The following is a 17,025-nucleotide window of genomic DNA, read 5'->3' as shown; positions in this document are numbered from 1 at the left end:
TTTAGGAAGGGTTTACCTTACTAGCAAGCAAAGTTCAAAGAGATTAACATTTTAATACCAAGTCTTTTCCATTTAAAGAATTCAATTTGGGTTTTTTTTGTTTTTTATTTTTATTTTTTTTCTATCCTCACCTGAGGACATTTTTCCATTTTTTGTTCAGATAGAGTGGGAGAGAGAGAGAGAGAAACATCGATGTGAAAGGGACACATCGAGTGGCTGCCACCCGCACGACCCAACCAGGGCCGGGGACAAACTGCAACTGAGGTACATGCCCTTAGCAGGAACCGAACCCGGGTCTCCCTGGACCACAGGCCGACGCTCCAACCGCTGCGCCAAACCGGCCAGGGCGAATTCAATTTGTTCTTTTTTTGTTTTTGTTTTTGTTTTTTATCCTCGCCCGAGGATATTTTTCCATTTTTTGTACAGATAGAGTGGGAGGGAGAGAGAGGAAGGGAGAGAGAGAGAGAAACATCGACGTGAAGGGACACATCGAGTGGCTGCCACCCGCACGACCAACCAGGGCCGGGGACAAACTGCAACCGAAGTACGTGCCCTTAGCGGGAACCGAACCCGGGTCTCTCTGGACCACAGGCCGACGCTCTAACCGCTGAGCCAAACTGGCCAGGGCTTCAATTTGTTTTTAAAAACCACTTTAAGCCAGGCCGGCTGGTGTGGCCCAATCCCCAGTGAGGGCATGCAGGAGGCGGCCAATCGATGTTTTCTCCCTTCGATGTTTCCATCTCTCTCTCCCTCTCCTTTCCTCTCTCTCTAAAATCAATAAAGAAAAAAATACACTTTAGAAGCTAAATAAGTTATTTAAATGCATAAGCGTTTAAAATAACTCACAGTGCTCAAAAGAGTACCTGACACATTTATAATGCAAAACTACAGCATCTAATTCCTGCCTGGTAGCATATCCTTTAAATCACAGATGGTGTCATTTTAAAAAACTTTTACATATTTTGCATTTTAAAAAAGTTTTTTTTTCTTTATTGGTTTTAGAGAGAAAGGAAGAGAGAGATAGAAATATCGATGAGAGAGAACATCGATTTGTCGCCTCCTGCATGCTCTGCACTGGGAATTTGGCCTACAACCTGGGCATGTGCCCTGACTGGGAATTGAACTGGTGACCTCTTGGTGCATGGGTAGACACTCAAACACTGAGCCACATCGACCGGGCATGTTTTGCACTTCAGCTGAAATCAACAAATTCATGGTTAGTCTTATGTTTAGCTGACAGCAAACTTCAAAAAGGAAATTTAAAGGAAATATGAAATTCAGTGCAGCTCAGTAGTCTTTAAAACAGAGCAAAAGTTGCAACTCCAGTACCTCAGGAGGAACTTCCTTTCTTAGGCCTGATTCAGAACTACAAATCCATAGGTTTATACTTCTCAGCTGTTCTTTTTTAATTTATTGTTGAAAGTATTACAGATGTCCTCCTTTCAGCTGTTCTTAAAACAGAATTTTCTTTGGTAGCTTACCTCGGTAACAGTGAATATATCACCTTGTGCACCTGCTGCCTGCAAAATCTTCAGAAGTGGCAGCTTTGGTCGCACCTGATATAAAATAAAATAAACCTGATATTTACAGTTCAGTTACATTGGTTTCTGATACCCCAGGGAACAAGACAACCTCATTCAACTTTTTAAACACTGGTAGATACTAATCTAATATTGTACAATCTTTCAATGCATAAAACAACTACAGATGATCAGACTACTTCCTGAAAAATCAACACCTTCAAAAGACAGCACATTCACACCACTAAATGGCTATAGTAAGAAGAAAAAAGAACGTAGTGTTGGTGAGGATTGTGGAGTAACTGGAACCGGTGAAATGGTGCAGCTGCAGTGGAAAACAGTTTGACAGCTCCTCAAAAAGTTAAACATAAAATCTACATATTACCCAGAAGTTTGTAGATATACATACAAAAGAACTGAAAGCAGGGACTCAAGCAACTATTTGTACACCAGTGTTCATAGTAGCATTATTCCTAATAGCCAAAAGTCGGAAACAACCCAAATACCACTGGTAGATAAACGGATAAACAAGGCATAATGACTTTGCTATCTCTTGACTCTGATTGTGCAGTCTGCCCTTAGCCACACGATTGTTTTCTAACCTGTATATAGTCAAATCTGTCTCTCCCTTTCTCTGACAGCCTCCACAGTTTATCATAAGGCCTCCCTCATTCTAAAGTTTCACAAGTATTTCTTAAATTTTCTTCTAATACTTTTAATCATTTCACTTTTTACATTTAAGTATCTATCTGCAATTTGTTTTGATACAAGGTTTGGGGTCTTAATTTGTTTCCTTCCAGAGATGGCCAATTATATAAAAATCATTTTTTATATAAGCCACATTTCCCCATCAAGTCTAAATTCCACCTTTATAATATATTGAGCTACATACTATTATATAGTGTATAATTTTTACAAAAACACAAAACAAAATTACGCATTTTGGTATGTTAGAGGAAAAGATCTGGAACAAGACACACCAAACTGATTAGAAGTGTTTTATGTTGTGTTAGGGGAAAGGGATTTGGTGGAAAGAGATGGGTCAAAAAAGTCTTTATAAATACTTTAAAGATAAATACATTATAAAGTTTGAATCTTTTACAAGAATACACTTGCTATATTTACAATTTAAAAACTGATTTTTAAAGAAAACAACCTAATCAGAAGGAAGTGAGAGAGAATCAACTAACTTATATAACTTGGTCCCAAATTCCCCACTAGCCACCTATACCCTAAAAACACCCTGGTTTTCAAAATATACCACTGAGCAATAGTAACTTCCATACATTTATTTAATCAATAATCAATTCAAATTTATGAGCATTAACACTGTTTCCTGGCTTATTGGCCTATCTCAATAGGACATTTTTAAAAATAATACTTCTGCTCTGTATAAAATCCTAGTCAGTGAAGTCATACCCCGACTCTATTTTTTTATTCAACTTAGAGAGAAATAAGAATGCCTAAAATGCTTTACCTGCTTCATCTGTCTTGGAGAGTTCCTGCAAGCACTGTCAGATGTTGAACACTGGGCAGAGGTAGAAAGTGATGCCATTTTGGCAGTGAAGAAATAAGTCTGTTGATAAATTTAAAAGGATTAAAAAAATTATAAAATCTTGTGTAAATTAGAAAATTCTCTCTTTAGGATTTACAAAAGAGCAGCGAGCAGAAGTAAAAAAGACACCCCAGGACACCCTACAAAAATGCAATATACCCAAGCAGAAATTCTTTTTTGTTGTTAATTCTCACCCGAGAATATCTTTCCATTGATTATTTTTAGAGAAAGTGGAAAGGAGAGAGGAGGAGAGAGAACAAGGAGGGGAGGGGAAAAAGAGAGAGAGAGAGAAAACTATGTGTCTCACATTGATTGGCTGCCTCCCAAACGACCCCAACTGGGGCCAGGGATAAACATGCAACTCAAGTACATGCCCTTGACCACGAATCGAACCCAAGACCCTTCAGTCGGAGGGCTGATGATCTAAACACTGAGCCAAACGGGCCAGGGCTACAGCCATGCTGGGACTCCTGATACCTTTCTGACCACTTTCAGTTTAAAATAAGAACTGAAGAGTACTGCCCTGGCCGGTTTGGCTCAGTGGTTGGAGTGTCGGCCTGCGGACCAGAGTGTCCTGAGTTCGGTTGCTGCTAGGGGCACATACCAAAAAAAAAAGAACTGAAGAGTCCTGGCAGGTTTGGCTCAGCGCTTAGAGCGTCAGCCCATGGACCAATGAGTCACAAGTTCAATTCAGGTCAAGGGCACGCACCTCGGTTTCAATTCGTCCCCAGCCCTGGTTGGGGTCATGTGGGAGGCAGCCACTCGATGTGTCCTTTCACATTGATGTCTCTCTCCTCTCCACCAACCTCCTTCCTTCCTCCCTCCCACTCTATCTGAACAAAGATGGAAAAATGTTCTCCGGTGGGGATACAAAACAAAACAAAAACTGCAGAGCTTAATCAAGAGAACCATCTATGCAGTCTATCAACTTAGCTTCTAGAATATGAAACTTGTTAAAGTTTCAAAGGCAGGACTGAGGGGGACAAAGGTTTGATACCCCAAAGTATGCTTTTTGGGATACTGAGTCTAAGCTGTTTATTAAGAAACAAAAGGCTCAGAAAGAACCTTTCACATCACCCCTTTTACCTGCCTAAAAGAATTCAAATAGAAACACCTGCTTAAAGGAAATGACCATTAGTATCATAATATAAACAAACTGTGTCTGACAGGGAGAAATCTAGTAAAGCCTGTTTCCCTCAGCCCCATTGTTTGTGAGTGGTCCAGTAAGAATTTGTTTACCACATATTTGCTCTTTCTCTAGAGATAAAAGAGGAGGAAATAAGGTGAAATATGGGCAGTTCTTTGATAAGAGAACCATCTGTAAGAAAGAAGTATTTACTACTTTTGAATGGTTAAGGCAACAGTCCAGAAAGGTTATGCATATGCAGAATTCAGACGCAGAGACTGACTCGAAGCTTCAACATAACCTTAGCCAGTTTGGCTCAGGGGTAGAGCATCAGCCCAAGGACCAATGAGTCTCAAGTTTGATTCCGGCCCTGGCTGTGCTGATCGATGTTTCTATCTTTCTTTCTCTCTCTCTCCCCCACCCCCCTCTCTCTCCCTCTCTCTCCTTTCCACTCTATCTGAAGATAAATGGAAAAATATCCTCGGGTGAGGATGAAAAGAAAATAGAAAAAAAAAAAAGCTCTAACATATATTCAAAAATGTAAGCAATCTTTTGTTAATTGGCCCGCAACTATTAACTGATTAATTATTCCTGTCTTTTTCTCACTCTCAAGAAGCTGTAATTTAATTAAGACCATCAGAAATTTTCTCTTGTCAACAGAAACTAAATCCTACAAATTGGGTTAAAGCAAGATGGACATATATCGCCTAGGAAAGATACAGAATGAATTGAAATAGAGAGTAAGTTTCAATTTAAAATTCTCACCTCTACCTTTTCTCCTTAAAGCAAAACTGTAGAAAAGGAAAATAAACTGTTTAAATAAACTTGCTTAAGTTTACGTCAGGCCTTTTTTTAGTAAAAAGGTGACAATCAGTAAGATTTGTGAACAAGCCACATCAGGGAAATGGTGAGAGAGCCTAGAAAAGACAACAGTGTAGCTAAAAATAACCAGATTCCTCACTCTTCTAAGAAGACTTAACTATTACAAAGTATAAAATTCCTCCTTCTGCCCTGACCAGTTAGGCTCAGTGGTTAGAGTGTTGGCCGCAGACCAGAGAGTCCTGGGTTTGGTTCCCACTAAGGGCACATACCTCAGTTGCAATTTGTCCCTGGCCCCGGTTGGGGTCGTGTGGGTGGCAACCAATTGATGTGTCTCTCTCACATCGATGTATCTCTCTCTCTCTTCCTCCCTCTCTCCCTCTGGCTCTACCTGAAGATAAATGCAAAATGTCCTAGGGTGAGGATAAAAAAAAAATTTTTTTTTAATTCCTCCTTCCTATCAACTTCCCTTGCAACAAAAAAAGGAAGTCTAATAGGATACAGGCATAACTTACATTTTAAAACAGGTAGCTTTTTTTTTTTTTTAATCCTCACCCGAGGACATTTTTGCAATTTTTGTACAGATAGAGTGGGAGGGAGAGAGAGAGAGAAACATCGACGTGAAAGGGACACATCGAGTGGCTGCCACCCACATGACCGACCAGGGCCGGGGACAAACTGCAACCGAAGTACGTGCCCTTAGCGGGAACCGAACCCGGGTCTCTCCAGACCGCAGGCCAACGCTCTAACCGCTGAGCCAAACCGGCCAGGGCTAAAACAGGTAGCTTTTAATTGGCATTTCAAATAAACTGGAAGCTAAAAAAAACTACCTTTCCTCCCACCTTCTAAGTTCTTCTAGCTGGGCTAATAATCATCAAATTAAAAGATTAACAGAGGAAAAAAATCAAAATTGTAATACATATGCACAAGGAATTCACATAAGCATGAAAATTCCAAAGACAGTGAGGCAAAATTGAGTGTATAAGACATTTTAGACAAAGGCGAAAGGGGGGAATGGGCTCTTAAATTTCAAAAGTGAGAATGGGCCACACAGGTAACTGAGAGGTGAACATACATGGCAGATAAATTTTTCTGAGCAACCAAGAAACAATGAGATGCTTCGAGGGGTGTCTGGTTAACAGGCCCCAGCTTGACACCCTCCTATCACATTCAATTCAGATTGGGCTAAGGTAGATATGTTAAGATTTCCTTCCTGGAGCAAGTTTTTCTATCTGAGACTATTAGGCAGGAAAGGAGGGAGGGTCAGTTTTTTTCTGAGTCTTGTTTCTTAATAATCAGTTTAAAATTAATATCCCAAAAGGCAACTTTAGGCAGGCAAAACTTTGTCCCCTTTAAAACCAATCATGACCTCCCCAAACCTGCTTGTTCTGTAGTCTTACCCAATTCAGTAAATGGCAACTCCATCCTTCAGTAGCTCAGGTCAATGACCTTAAAGACAATGTTAATTTCCTTTTTCTCTCACACTCCACAACCAATCCATAAATAAATTCTGAAGCTGTGTCTTCAAAATGAATTCAAAATCTAAGCACTTCTCCCTACTTGTATTATCACTACATTAATCCAAACCACCCATCTCCTAACTGCATTAGCCTTTTAAACGTTTTTTTGCTTTTGATACCAGAGGGGTAAATCCCCAGGGGAGACTTGAGCCCCAAGCCAAGAGGGAGCCAAGAGTGTTCTTGGCTTTAAAAAGGAAAAAAAATCAAGATTCAACCCAGATAAGAGATTAAAGCTAAATTAAGTTTATTGAGCAGAGAGGATAAGCAAGAAAAGCCACTTCACAGAGTAGTGGACCCTTCTCACAAGAAAAGGAAGAGAGCCCTGGCCAGCTTGGCTCAGCGGTTAGAGCATCAGCCCGTTGACCGAAGTCCCAGGTTCAGGATCCACTAAGGGCCGTATGGGTGGCAACCAGTTGATGTGTGTCTCTCACATCTATGTCTCTCTCTCCCTCCCACTCTATCTGAAGATAAAATGCAAAAATGTTCTTCGGTGAGGATAAAAAAAAGGAAGTGAGACCCCAACAGCCTCTAGAAGATGAGCTTATATCTATTTGTAGTTTCTATGGAAAATTAGTGTCATGGGGAAATAGAGTGGAAAAAAACCTTTGGGATTAACTTTAACCTTTACAAGGTATATGTTGTGGTCTATTTTCCTTTTATGGTATAGGTAAACGATAAAGTATTAATCTTTGCAGGAATTTTCTTTATTCTGGGGGCTTCTTGTGGTCTGCTTGCATCTCCGTGTCAGGTAGCACATAGCTGGCCCCTCTCCTATTCCACCTTTGCCCCTCTAGCTCCTAGTCTCCTCCTTTTTTTTATTTTATTTTATTTATTTATTTATTTTATCCTCACTTGAGGACATTTTTCCATTCTTTATTCAGACAGAGCTGGAGGGAGAGAGGGAGAGAGAGAAACATCGACGTGGAAGGGACACATCGAGTGGCTGCCACCCACATGACCCAACCAGGGCAGGGGACAAACTGCAACCGAAGTACATGCCCTTAGGGGGAACTGAACCCGGGTCTCTCTGGACCGTGGGCCACCGCTCTAACTGCTGAACCAAACTGGCCAGGGCATTAGTTCCCATTTTTAGAGCTGCAACTCCCAACCCACCATGTTCTCTATCTCTTCCTGCTTTACTTTTCTTCCTTGTTACTAACCAACACACTACACATTTTAATTATTTATCATGTAAAAAATAAGCTACCAGTAGGGAGGGATTTGTATTTATTGTTCATTAATAATATATCCCCAGTACCTAAAATAACAATTATATACATGGTACAACAACATGATGAATACAAATATTAACAGTGTGGATGATTTCACAAAATGGTCCCCACAAACCACATCTCCCAACTGGCTCTGTGACATAATTTAATCAACAGAATGCTACTGTTAACAAAAAGTTTTAACTTCCAAGAGGGAAAGTCTTTTGTGACTTCCGGTCAAGATGGCAGCGTAGGTAAACTATCCGTCCTCCCACAACCACATCAAAGTTACAACTAAACTATAGATCAACCATCATTCAAAGCCACCTGAAATCAAGCTGAATGGAAGCCCTACAACTACGGAATTAAAGAAGCAGCTGCATTGAGACTGGTAGGAGGGGTGGAGGTGCGACAGGCTGGTCCCACAACCACGTGTGGCGGATAAAAATTAGGACACCTCGGCTGGGAAGGTCCTCCCTGAGGATTGAGGGGTCCCCGTCCCACATCAGGTGCCCCGCTCAGGGTTCCAGTGCCAGGAAGAGAATCCCCATAACTTCAGGCTAGAAAAACCAGCGGGAACTGAGGCTCAGGGAGGCTGAGGAGGCTGGAGCCCCAGGCAACTCCTCTTAAAGGGCCCGCACTTGGACTTGCTCGCTCTAAGCTCTCGCTCTAAGCTCAGAGGGAAAGCAGCTTGAGGGTGCCAGAGACATACAGGGAAAAAAGGAGTTGTTTGGCATTGAAGCAGGGCTGGAAAGGGCTTTCTCCTGGACAGACGTGCTGCCAGAGGCCTTTGTTCCTTTGGTGAGCCTTTCCCTGGGGCAGCAAAGAGCTCCTGCAACTTGGCTCACTATGTTTGCCTCGCCCTGGTGATTCCCTGAGGCCTGACCCACTCAACTTTCAGGCCCACCCAAGCCGTTGCCAGTTGCTTTACCATAAGATTGGCCTGTCTTGGATCCCGCTTCAGGTTTTCCTAAATTCTTTCAAACGAGCAGCATCTGGTCTCAGCTAGCCCCATACCTCTCGTTAAGTAATACAGAGAAACAAACACAGGGAGGCAGCCAAAATGAGGAGACAAAGAAACAGGTCCCAAATGAAAGAACTGAACAAAACTCCAGGAAAAGAACTAAGCGAAATGGAGATAAGCAACCTAACAGATGCTGAGTTCAAAACACTGCTTATAAGGATGCTCAATGAACTTAGTGAGAACCTCAGCAAACTTAGTGAGGGCCTCAAGAGCATAAAAAAAAGTCAGAAATGAAGGATGCAGTCAGAAATGAAGGAGGCACTAACTGAAATAAAGAATAAATTACACAGATTCAATAGTACAGTAGGTAAAGCCAAGAAACAAACCATCAATTTGGAATATAAGGAAGCAAAAAAACACCCAATCAGAACAGGAAAAAGAAAAAAGAAGCCAACTGATTCCAAAGACTCTATCACAGGGGTGTTTGGAATCAGACGCCGGCTGGCTAATAAACGGCTCTTATTTGGAGAAAAAAAGAAAGAAAGAAAAAAGAAGCCAAAAAAATGAGGATAGTGTAAGGAGCCTCTGGGACAACTTCAAGCGTGCCAAAATTCGCATCTTGGGGGTGCCAGAAGGAGAAGAGAGAGAACAAGAAAACCTATTTGAAACAATAATGGCAGAAAACTTCCCTAACTTGGTGAAGGAAACAGACATACAAGTCCAGGAAGTACAGAGTCCCAAACAAGATGAACCCAAGAGGCCCATACCAAGACACATCATCAAAATGCAAAAGGTTCAAGACAAAGAGAGAATCTTAAAAGCAGCAAGAGAAAAGCAGATAGTTACCTACAAAGGAGTTCCCATAAGACTGTCAGCTGTTTTCTCAAACCATTATTATATGAAATGTTGAAGGGTCTTCTTGAAGAAAAAGATAAAAAATATGAACAAACAAAATGGTAATGAATACATATCTATCGACAATTGAATCTACAAAATGAACAGGCAGAACAGAAGCATTCTCATAGATACAGAGAACATTTTGTTGGTTGCCAGATGGGAGGGGGTTGGGGGAATGGGGGGAAAGGGTGAAGGGATTAAGAAGTACAAATTGGTTGCTGGACTGACAAACCTCAAAGGGAAGGGGGGTTGGGGGGAGGAAAGAAACAAACCAAAGAACTTATATGCATATATGCATAACCAATGGACACAGACAACAGTGTGGGGAAAGGCAGGAGGGCGGGTGGAGGTAGGGAGGAGGGAGTCAGGGGGAGGGGGAATGAGGAACATCTGTAACACATTCAACAATAAAGATAAATTAAAAAAAAAAAAAAAAAGTCTTTTGTAACAGAAAATTAGGCCATTGACAACAAGAAAGACCAGGACCTGGGGCATGAAGCCTGAACTACCAGCAGCACTGCTAGGTTAAGACAACAGGTCTACCGTCCTGGCATTGTTGAGTGTTTTTATATATAAAGTGGCTGGGAGAAGCTGAAGCAGGGCCAGCTCTGGGAGAGGAGCAAAGTCAGCAAAGAAGTGTCAGTTCCTATGGATTAGCTATGGGCAGCAGTTTGGAAAATTCATGTTCATGTGTAAATAAAAAGCGAAGGCTCCTGGGGTTCTATGGTGTCTGGCTATTCTCTTTTGGAAAATCGCAGAAATAACCACCTAGAAATTAATCCTAAATTCCAACAGATACACAGGCAAGTGAGCAGTCATTTGTCAGAGCTTCTCATTCTCCTGAAGCTGTAATTTAATTCAGAACATCTCAGAATTTTTTTTTCTAATCATAGCAGAATGATAATGTCCCAATTCTGGGCCTGGGAGCTTCATTTTTATGCTTTTGGAAGCCCCTAAAATCTGGCTACTCTACTGGAGACCCCACAGAAAGGACATGTGTATGTCACCATGTAAGGACAGAAAACAGGCCTTTCTTTGTTACAATTTTCCCACAATTTATGAGAAGCACCAGGTAATTAAACTCAGAGATTGCTGCTGTCTCTAAATTTAAACTGCCTTTCTACTCAAACAATGAATAGATAAGGGTTGTGCTTTCCCCTACTCCCCCTCCTTGCAGGTTTTAAAGAGTCACTGATAAATAGGAAGTTCCCTTCTCCTTTGCCTTTCTGAACTCGTAATCCCTTCAGATGAGACTCCCCCTTTTACACCAGGTAACTTTCATTGCTCCAAAGCATATTTTATTTATTTTTTATCCTCATCTGAGGACATTTTTCGAAATTTGTTCATATAGAGTGGGAGGGAGAGAGAGAGAAACATCGACGTGAAAGGGACACATCGAATGGTTGCCACCTGCATGACCCAACCAGGGCCGGGGACAAACCGCAACCGAGGTACATGCCCTTAGCGGAAACCGAACACGGATCTCTCTGGACCGCAGGCCGATGCTCTAACCGCTAAGCCAAACCAGCCAGGGCCCAAAGCATATTTTACAGGCTAGAAAAGATATTGCTAAGGTCGCCTCCTTACCACATCAGCTGGCCTGCCTCCTGGAGAACAAACTAACTGTGCCTTCTCAAGGCCACCACTGAGTCTGTTCAACTTCAACACGATCTCCCCGGCTTCAGCTGCCTTTTTCTTCCTAAAGCCCTCAACAAAAGAGCAACTCTCTTTCTTCCCTGATCTTGCACTGCCTGTCAGTGCATGGGTCCTTCGCCTACTATGGAGAAAGTAAAATAAACTTTCTCCCTTTTTCTCCCTTCTCCCTGCTGTAAATTTTCACAAGCCCACATCACCAGTCAAACCCTAACCCCAATAAATTTAATTTAGAAAAATTTTTAAGAGTCTTATGCTCTACCAACAGAGCTAGCAGGGCACTTAATTTAGAAAATTTTTTAAAAAGAAAAGAATATATGGAGAGGCTCATTGGTCCATCTGAGCCCCAACCTTTCAGGCATACATACCCTCAAAAAGAAACACGTCTTCAGACATTTCAGCGCCAGCTGACACCTGTCTACAGCTAAATGACAGACCACAAGTAACCACGAGAAAAACCATGCAGCCCTGGCCAGTTTTGCTCAGCGGTTAGAGCGTTGGCCTGCGATCCAGAGAGACTCGGGTTTGGTTCCCACTAAGGGCATGTACCTCGGTTGCGGTTTGTCCCCGGCCCTAGTTGGGTTGTGCAGGTGGCGACCACTCGATGTATCTCTTTCAAGTAGATGTTTCTCTTTCTCTTTCTCTCTCTCTCTCCCTCCTTCCCTTCCTCCCTCCGTCCCTCTATGTCTCCCTCCCACTCTATCTGAACAAAAAACAAAAAAATGTCCTCGGATAAGGATTAAAAAAAAAAAAAAAAGAAAGAAAACCATGCAGCTCAGCCCACAGAATCGCAATTAATAAAAATAGCTGCTGCTGCCCTGGCCGGTTTGGCTCAGCGGTTAGAGCGTCGACCTGCGGTCCGGAGAGACCCGGGGTTCAGTTCCCGCTAAGGGCATGTACTTCGGTTGCAGTTTGTCCCCGGCCCTGGTTGGTCGTGCGGGTGGCAGCCACTCGATGTGTCCCTTCACGTCGATGTTTCTGTCTCTCTCCCTTCCTCTCTCTCCCTCCCACTCTATCTGTACAAAAAATGGAAAAATATCCTCGGGTGAGGATAAAAAAAAAAAAAAAATAGCTGCTGCTTTAACTCACTACATTGTTGACTTGTTTATTACATAGCATTACATAATGGAAACACACGGCAAAGACTTACAGCATTTACTCTGTACCAGGCACATTTAATATTAAAATAATCCTATGCTGTAGGTAATATCTTTATTTTATAGATGAGGCAAGAAAAGCAAACAATTAAACTGCTAGAGTCAAGATGTCGATCTCAGAAGAGTTCTTAAATCCCCACTAGTGGTATTTTTTTCCCTTTAGACCTCAAGTGCACAGAATTAACCACAATCCTTTCCTTCAAGACATACTCTTGTTGTTCATCCATTTCTGGCCCACTTTTGCTTGATTCCTTTTAATAATGCAATAAGCAGCCCTGGCCATGCTCAGCTGGTTAAAGCATCATCCCATTCACTGAAAGGTGGAGGATTCGACTCCCTTTCAGGGAACATACCTGGGTGTTGGGGCAGGTACAGGAGGCAACCGATGGATGTTTCTTTCTCTCTCTCCCCACCTTCTTCTCTCTAAAAAAACATAATAATAGAGTAAAAATAAATACTGCAATAAGCATCTAAAAGTAGGACTCTGACAACAATATTGCCCATCCCATTTCCCCTGCCTCCCCTGCAACAATCATCCTGAATGCTAAGTTTTTATTTTCTTCCCTTCCTTTTAGTGCATCAAAATGGAATCCTAAAAAGTGTGTGTGTGTGTGTGTGTGTGTGTGTGTGTTGTTTGGTTGCTTTGAATTTTTAAAAAAGCAGGCATGTTATATGTAATTTTAGTGATTTTTGCTACATAGTCACTTCAGTTCTTTAAAATTTTTTTTATTGTGGTAAACTATACATATATAACATAAAATCTACCATTTTTAGGTGTACAATTCAGTGACATTACATTCAAAATGCACCATCATTATCCATTCATCCCCAGAACTTTTTTCACCACCCCAAACTGAAACTCTACCCATTAAACAATTAGCTCTTCAATATCCCCTCTGCCCAGACACTGGTAAACACTATCCTATTCTGTCTCTATGAATATGCCTGTTCTAAGTAGCTCATATAAGTGAAACCATACAATATTTGTCCTTTTGTGTCTGACTTATTTCACTTAGCATAATGTTTTCAAAGTTCATCCATGTCAAAGCATACGTGACTTTCATTTATTCTGACTGTTGTATGATGATGATTTGTTTCTAGGCTCTTACTACAGTCATGTACCACATTTTGGTAAACAATGAACCTCAAGAACAATGGTGGTCACATAAGATTAAAAGGAAGCTAAAAAACTTCTATCACTTAGTCTTGGCCCAGTAGCTCAGTTGGTTAGAGCATCCACTCAATATGCTAAGGTTGTGGGTTCAATCCCTGGTCAGGGCACATACAAGAATCAACCAATAAATGCATAAATAAGTGGAAAAACAAATCAATGTTTCTTTATCTCTTCCTCCTCTCTAAAGTCTAAAAAAATCAATAAACTAAAAGAAAAATTTTAATCTTTCTAAAAATAACCACCACCATTTAAATTTTTAAAAAAAATAAAAACTTCTATTGCCTAGTGACACCATGGCCTTTGTAAAGTTGTAGCACAACGCATTACTCATGGCTTTCAGCATGGTCTAGTTTAGCAATTTTCAACTTTTTTCATCTTATGGCACACAAACTAATTACTAAAATTCTATAGCACACCAAAAAATATATTTTGCCAAGCTGATAAAAAAAAAAGTATAATTTTGATTTATTCATACCAACAGCTATTTTGTTGCATGTTGTCATATCTTTTATTTGACAATCTAAGGGAAAAAGAGGTCAGTGCCCTTGATTAAATAGTCAGGTATTGCATGTTTTAAAAATTCTTGCAGGCCCTGGCTGGTTTGGCTCAGCAGTTAGAGCGTCGGCCTGTGGACCGAAGAGTCACAGGTTCGATTCCGGTTAAGGGCACATACCTGGGTTGCAGTTCATCCCCGGCCCTGGTTGGGGTCATGTGGGAGGCAGCTAGTTGATGTGCGTCTCTCTCTCCCCCCACTCTATCTAAAGATAAATGAAAAAATATCCTCAGGTGAAGACTAAAAATAAATAAATACCGCTGCTCTAGCTGATCAATTCTGTAATGTATGCTTGCAAAACACTCTATGTTCATTAGGTTAAGCTTGTTGGTTTTTTATAATCTTACATATCTGATAATTTGTCAACTTGGCCTATAAATAATTAAGAGAGGCAATGAGCATCATTGTATGTCCAAGTATGTCAATTGTAAATGAAAAAATGATTTAAAAACAAATCCTTGCCCTGGCCGGTTTGGCTCAGCCAGCGGTTGGAGTGTTGGCCTGCGGTCCAGAGAGACCCGGGTTCGGTTCCCGCTAGGGCACATATCTCGGTTGCAGTTTGTCCCTGGCCCTGGTTGGTCGTGCGGGTGGCAGCCACTCGATGTGTCCCTTTCACATCTATGTTTCTCTCTCTCGCTCCTTCCCACTCTATCTAAACAAAAGATGGAAAAATGTCCTCTGGTGAGGATAAAATAAATAAATAAAATAAAAACAAATCCTTCTTGCCCAGCCAGTGTGGCTCATGAGTGTCAACCCATGCACCAAGAGGCTGCTGGTTCAATTCCTGGCCAGGGCACATGTCCAGGTTGTGGGCCAAATTCCAGGTGGGGGGCTTGCAAGAGGCACCAATCGATGTTCTCTCTCATGGATTGTTTCTATCTCTCTCTCCTTTTCCCTTCCTCTCTCTGAAATCAATAAAGAAGAGAAAAAACACACTAATCCTTCCTTTCCCTTGCTCCATCCCTCTTCCTATAAAAATCTTCTATTTTGTTAAAACAACGAGGTATCACCTCACACCTGTCAGAATGGCCACCATCAACAAATCAAACAACAAGTGTTGGCGAGGGTGTGGAGAAAAGGGGATTCTAGTACACTGCTGGTGGGAATGCAGACTGGTGCAGCCACTATGGAAAACAACATGGTGTTACCTCAAAAAATTAAAAATTGAACTGCATTTGACCCAGTGATCCCACTTCTAGAAATATACCCTAAGAAGCCTGAAACACCAATCAGAAAGAATATATGTAACCCCATGTTCGTAGCAGCACTATTTACAATAGCTAAGATCTGGAAACAGCCCAAATGTCCATCAGTAGACGAATGGATAAAAAAGCGGTGGTACATATATACAATGGAGTACTATGCAGCAGTAAGAAAGATCTCTTATCCTTTGAGACAACATGGAGGGACCTGAAAAGTATTATCCTAAGCGAAACAAGCCAGAGAAAGACAAGTATCATATGATCTCACTTATTTGTGGAATATAATGAACATAACAGTGAGGAATGGGGGTAGTCCCAGAGACGTGGAAGTGGGGTACAGACTGACAATCCCTAGAAGAGGGGGTGGTGGGGGAGAGATAAACCACAGAACTTATATGATTGTGTGCATGAACAATGGACATGGACAACAAAGCTGGGGACAGGGAAGGGAGGGTGGGAGAGGGGGGAATCAGTGGGGGGGGGGAGAAACATCTGTAACAAAAATAAATTAAATAAATAAATAAAATGTAGATTAAAAAAAAAAAATCTTCTATTTTGTACAGCCCCTCAAACTCCCTTCTGGTTGCCAGATAGGATGTTGCCCAATTCATGAATTAAAGCCAATCAGATCTTTTATATTTACTAGGTTAGATTTTGTTTTTGTTTTTGTTTTTTTCCTCACCCGAGGACATTTTGCCATTTTTTGTTCTGATAGAGTGGGAGAGAGAGAGAGAGAGAACCATTGGCGTGAAAGGGACACATCGAGTGGCTGCCCCCCGTATGACTAACCAGGGCAGGGGACAAACTGCAAACGAGGTATGCACCCTTAGTGGGAACTGAACTTAGGTCTCTCCGGACCATAGGCTGATGCTCTAACCACTGAGCAAAATCGGCCAGGGCTGGATTTTGTTTAACAAGAGTTAATAAAAACAAATTTCTTCTTGTAAAAAACAGACAAACCCTATATTCTGACTTTCTAGGAAGTTCTTACTAACGTCTGCTACACATGTACAAAGATAAAGTGTGTTGAAGAGTACGTTCCCATACAGTCTGCAAAACCAACAACATGCCAGGAAACAACCTAAAAATCCATCAGTGGGTAACTGTTTAAAGAAACTGTTATACAACCCTGTAATACAATACTACACAATCTTTAAAAAGTATTTTGGTTAACTGTATGTAAAGCTGTCCCTCACATTATTTGCAAAATTAAGGTGCAGAACAATACATACAAAATGACCCCACTGCTGTTTAAATATGTGGATATATGTAGTAAAGTCAGGAAGGATATAACATCAGGCAGTTAACAGTAGCTAACCTCAGGAGGAAACCGGTCAGGGATGATGGATTCACTTCCAACACTTCTGTACTGTGTGCATTATTTTTAACAGGCACGCACTATTTGTTATTTTAAGACTATAAAAAGTTGTGATCCTGCCCAGTACAAACGAGGAGAAAGAGCAGGCGCATTTTCTTCGGGCATCCCTTTAAAAGAGTGGTTTTCAAACTTGAGGGTATACAGTAATAGGAATTAAACGGGAGGAGCTGTGCTGATAGAAATGCATATTCCCGAGCCCTGTCTCCTGATACTGCTTGGAAGGCATTTTTCAAACAAGCACCACATGCCTCTGAGACACATGGCCCGTGGCCCTGAAAACTGCTACGTTAAAATCT

General features: G+C 41.4%; 1 protein-coding gene across 10 annotated transcripts in view; it reads right to left on the bottom strand.

Moving 5' to 3' along the window:
• The window catches only part of MDM4 (MDM4 regulator of p53), a 36,760-nt gene that overhangs the window by 19,260 nt on the left and 475 nt on the right, over nt 1-17,025 (bottom strand). For 6 of the 10 annotated variants that reach the window (XR_004960948.1, XM_036273034.1, XM_036273029.1 and 3 more), the window contains exons 1-3: nt 9,562-9,612; nt 2,998-3,096; nt 1,482-1,556 (exon numbers count right to left, since the gene is read on the bottom strand). Coding sequence is in view for 9 of the 10 variants with exons in the window: in XM_036273034.1 (XP_036128927.1) it covers nt 1,482-1,556; nt 2,998-3,075 (153 nt within the window). In the remaining variant the exon portion in view is untranslated. Of the gene's footprint in view, nt 1-1,481; nt 1,557-2,997; nt 3,097-6,420; nt 6,470-9,561; nt 9,616-17,025 lie in introns of those variants that run through there. The other 4 variants (XM_036273032.1, XM_036273033.1, XM_036273031.1 and 1 more) reach the window with 4 other exon arrangements.

The sequence above is a fragment of the Molossus molossus genome, unplaced genomic scaffold (genome assembly GCF_014108415.1).
Source record: "Molossus molossus isolate mMolMol1 unplaced genomic scaffold, mMolMol1.p scaffold_m16_p_20, whole genome shotgun sequence".
Lineage (NCBI taxonomy): Eukaryota > Metazoa > Chordata > Mammalia > Chiroptera > Molossidae > Molossus > Molossus molossus.
This window is presented reverse-complemented; position numbering and strand designations above follow the sequence as displayed.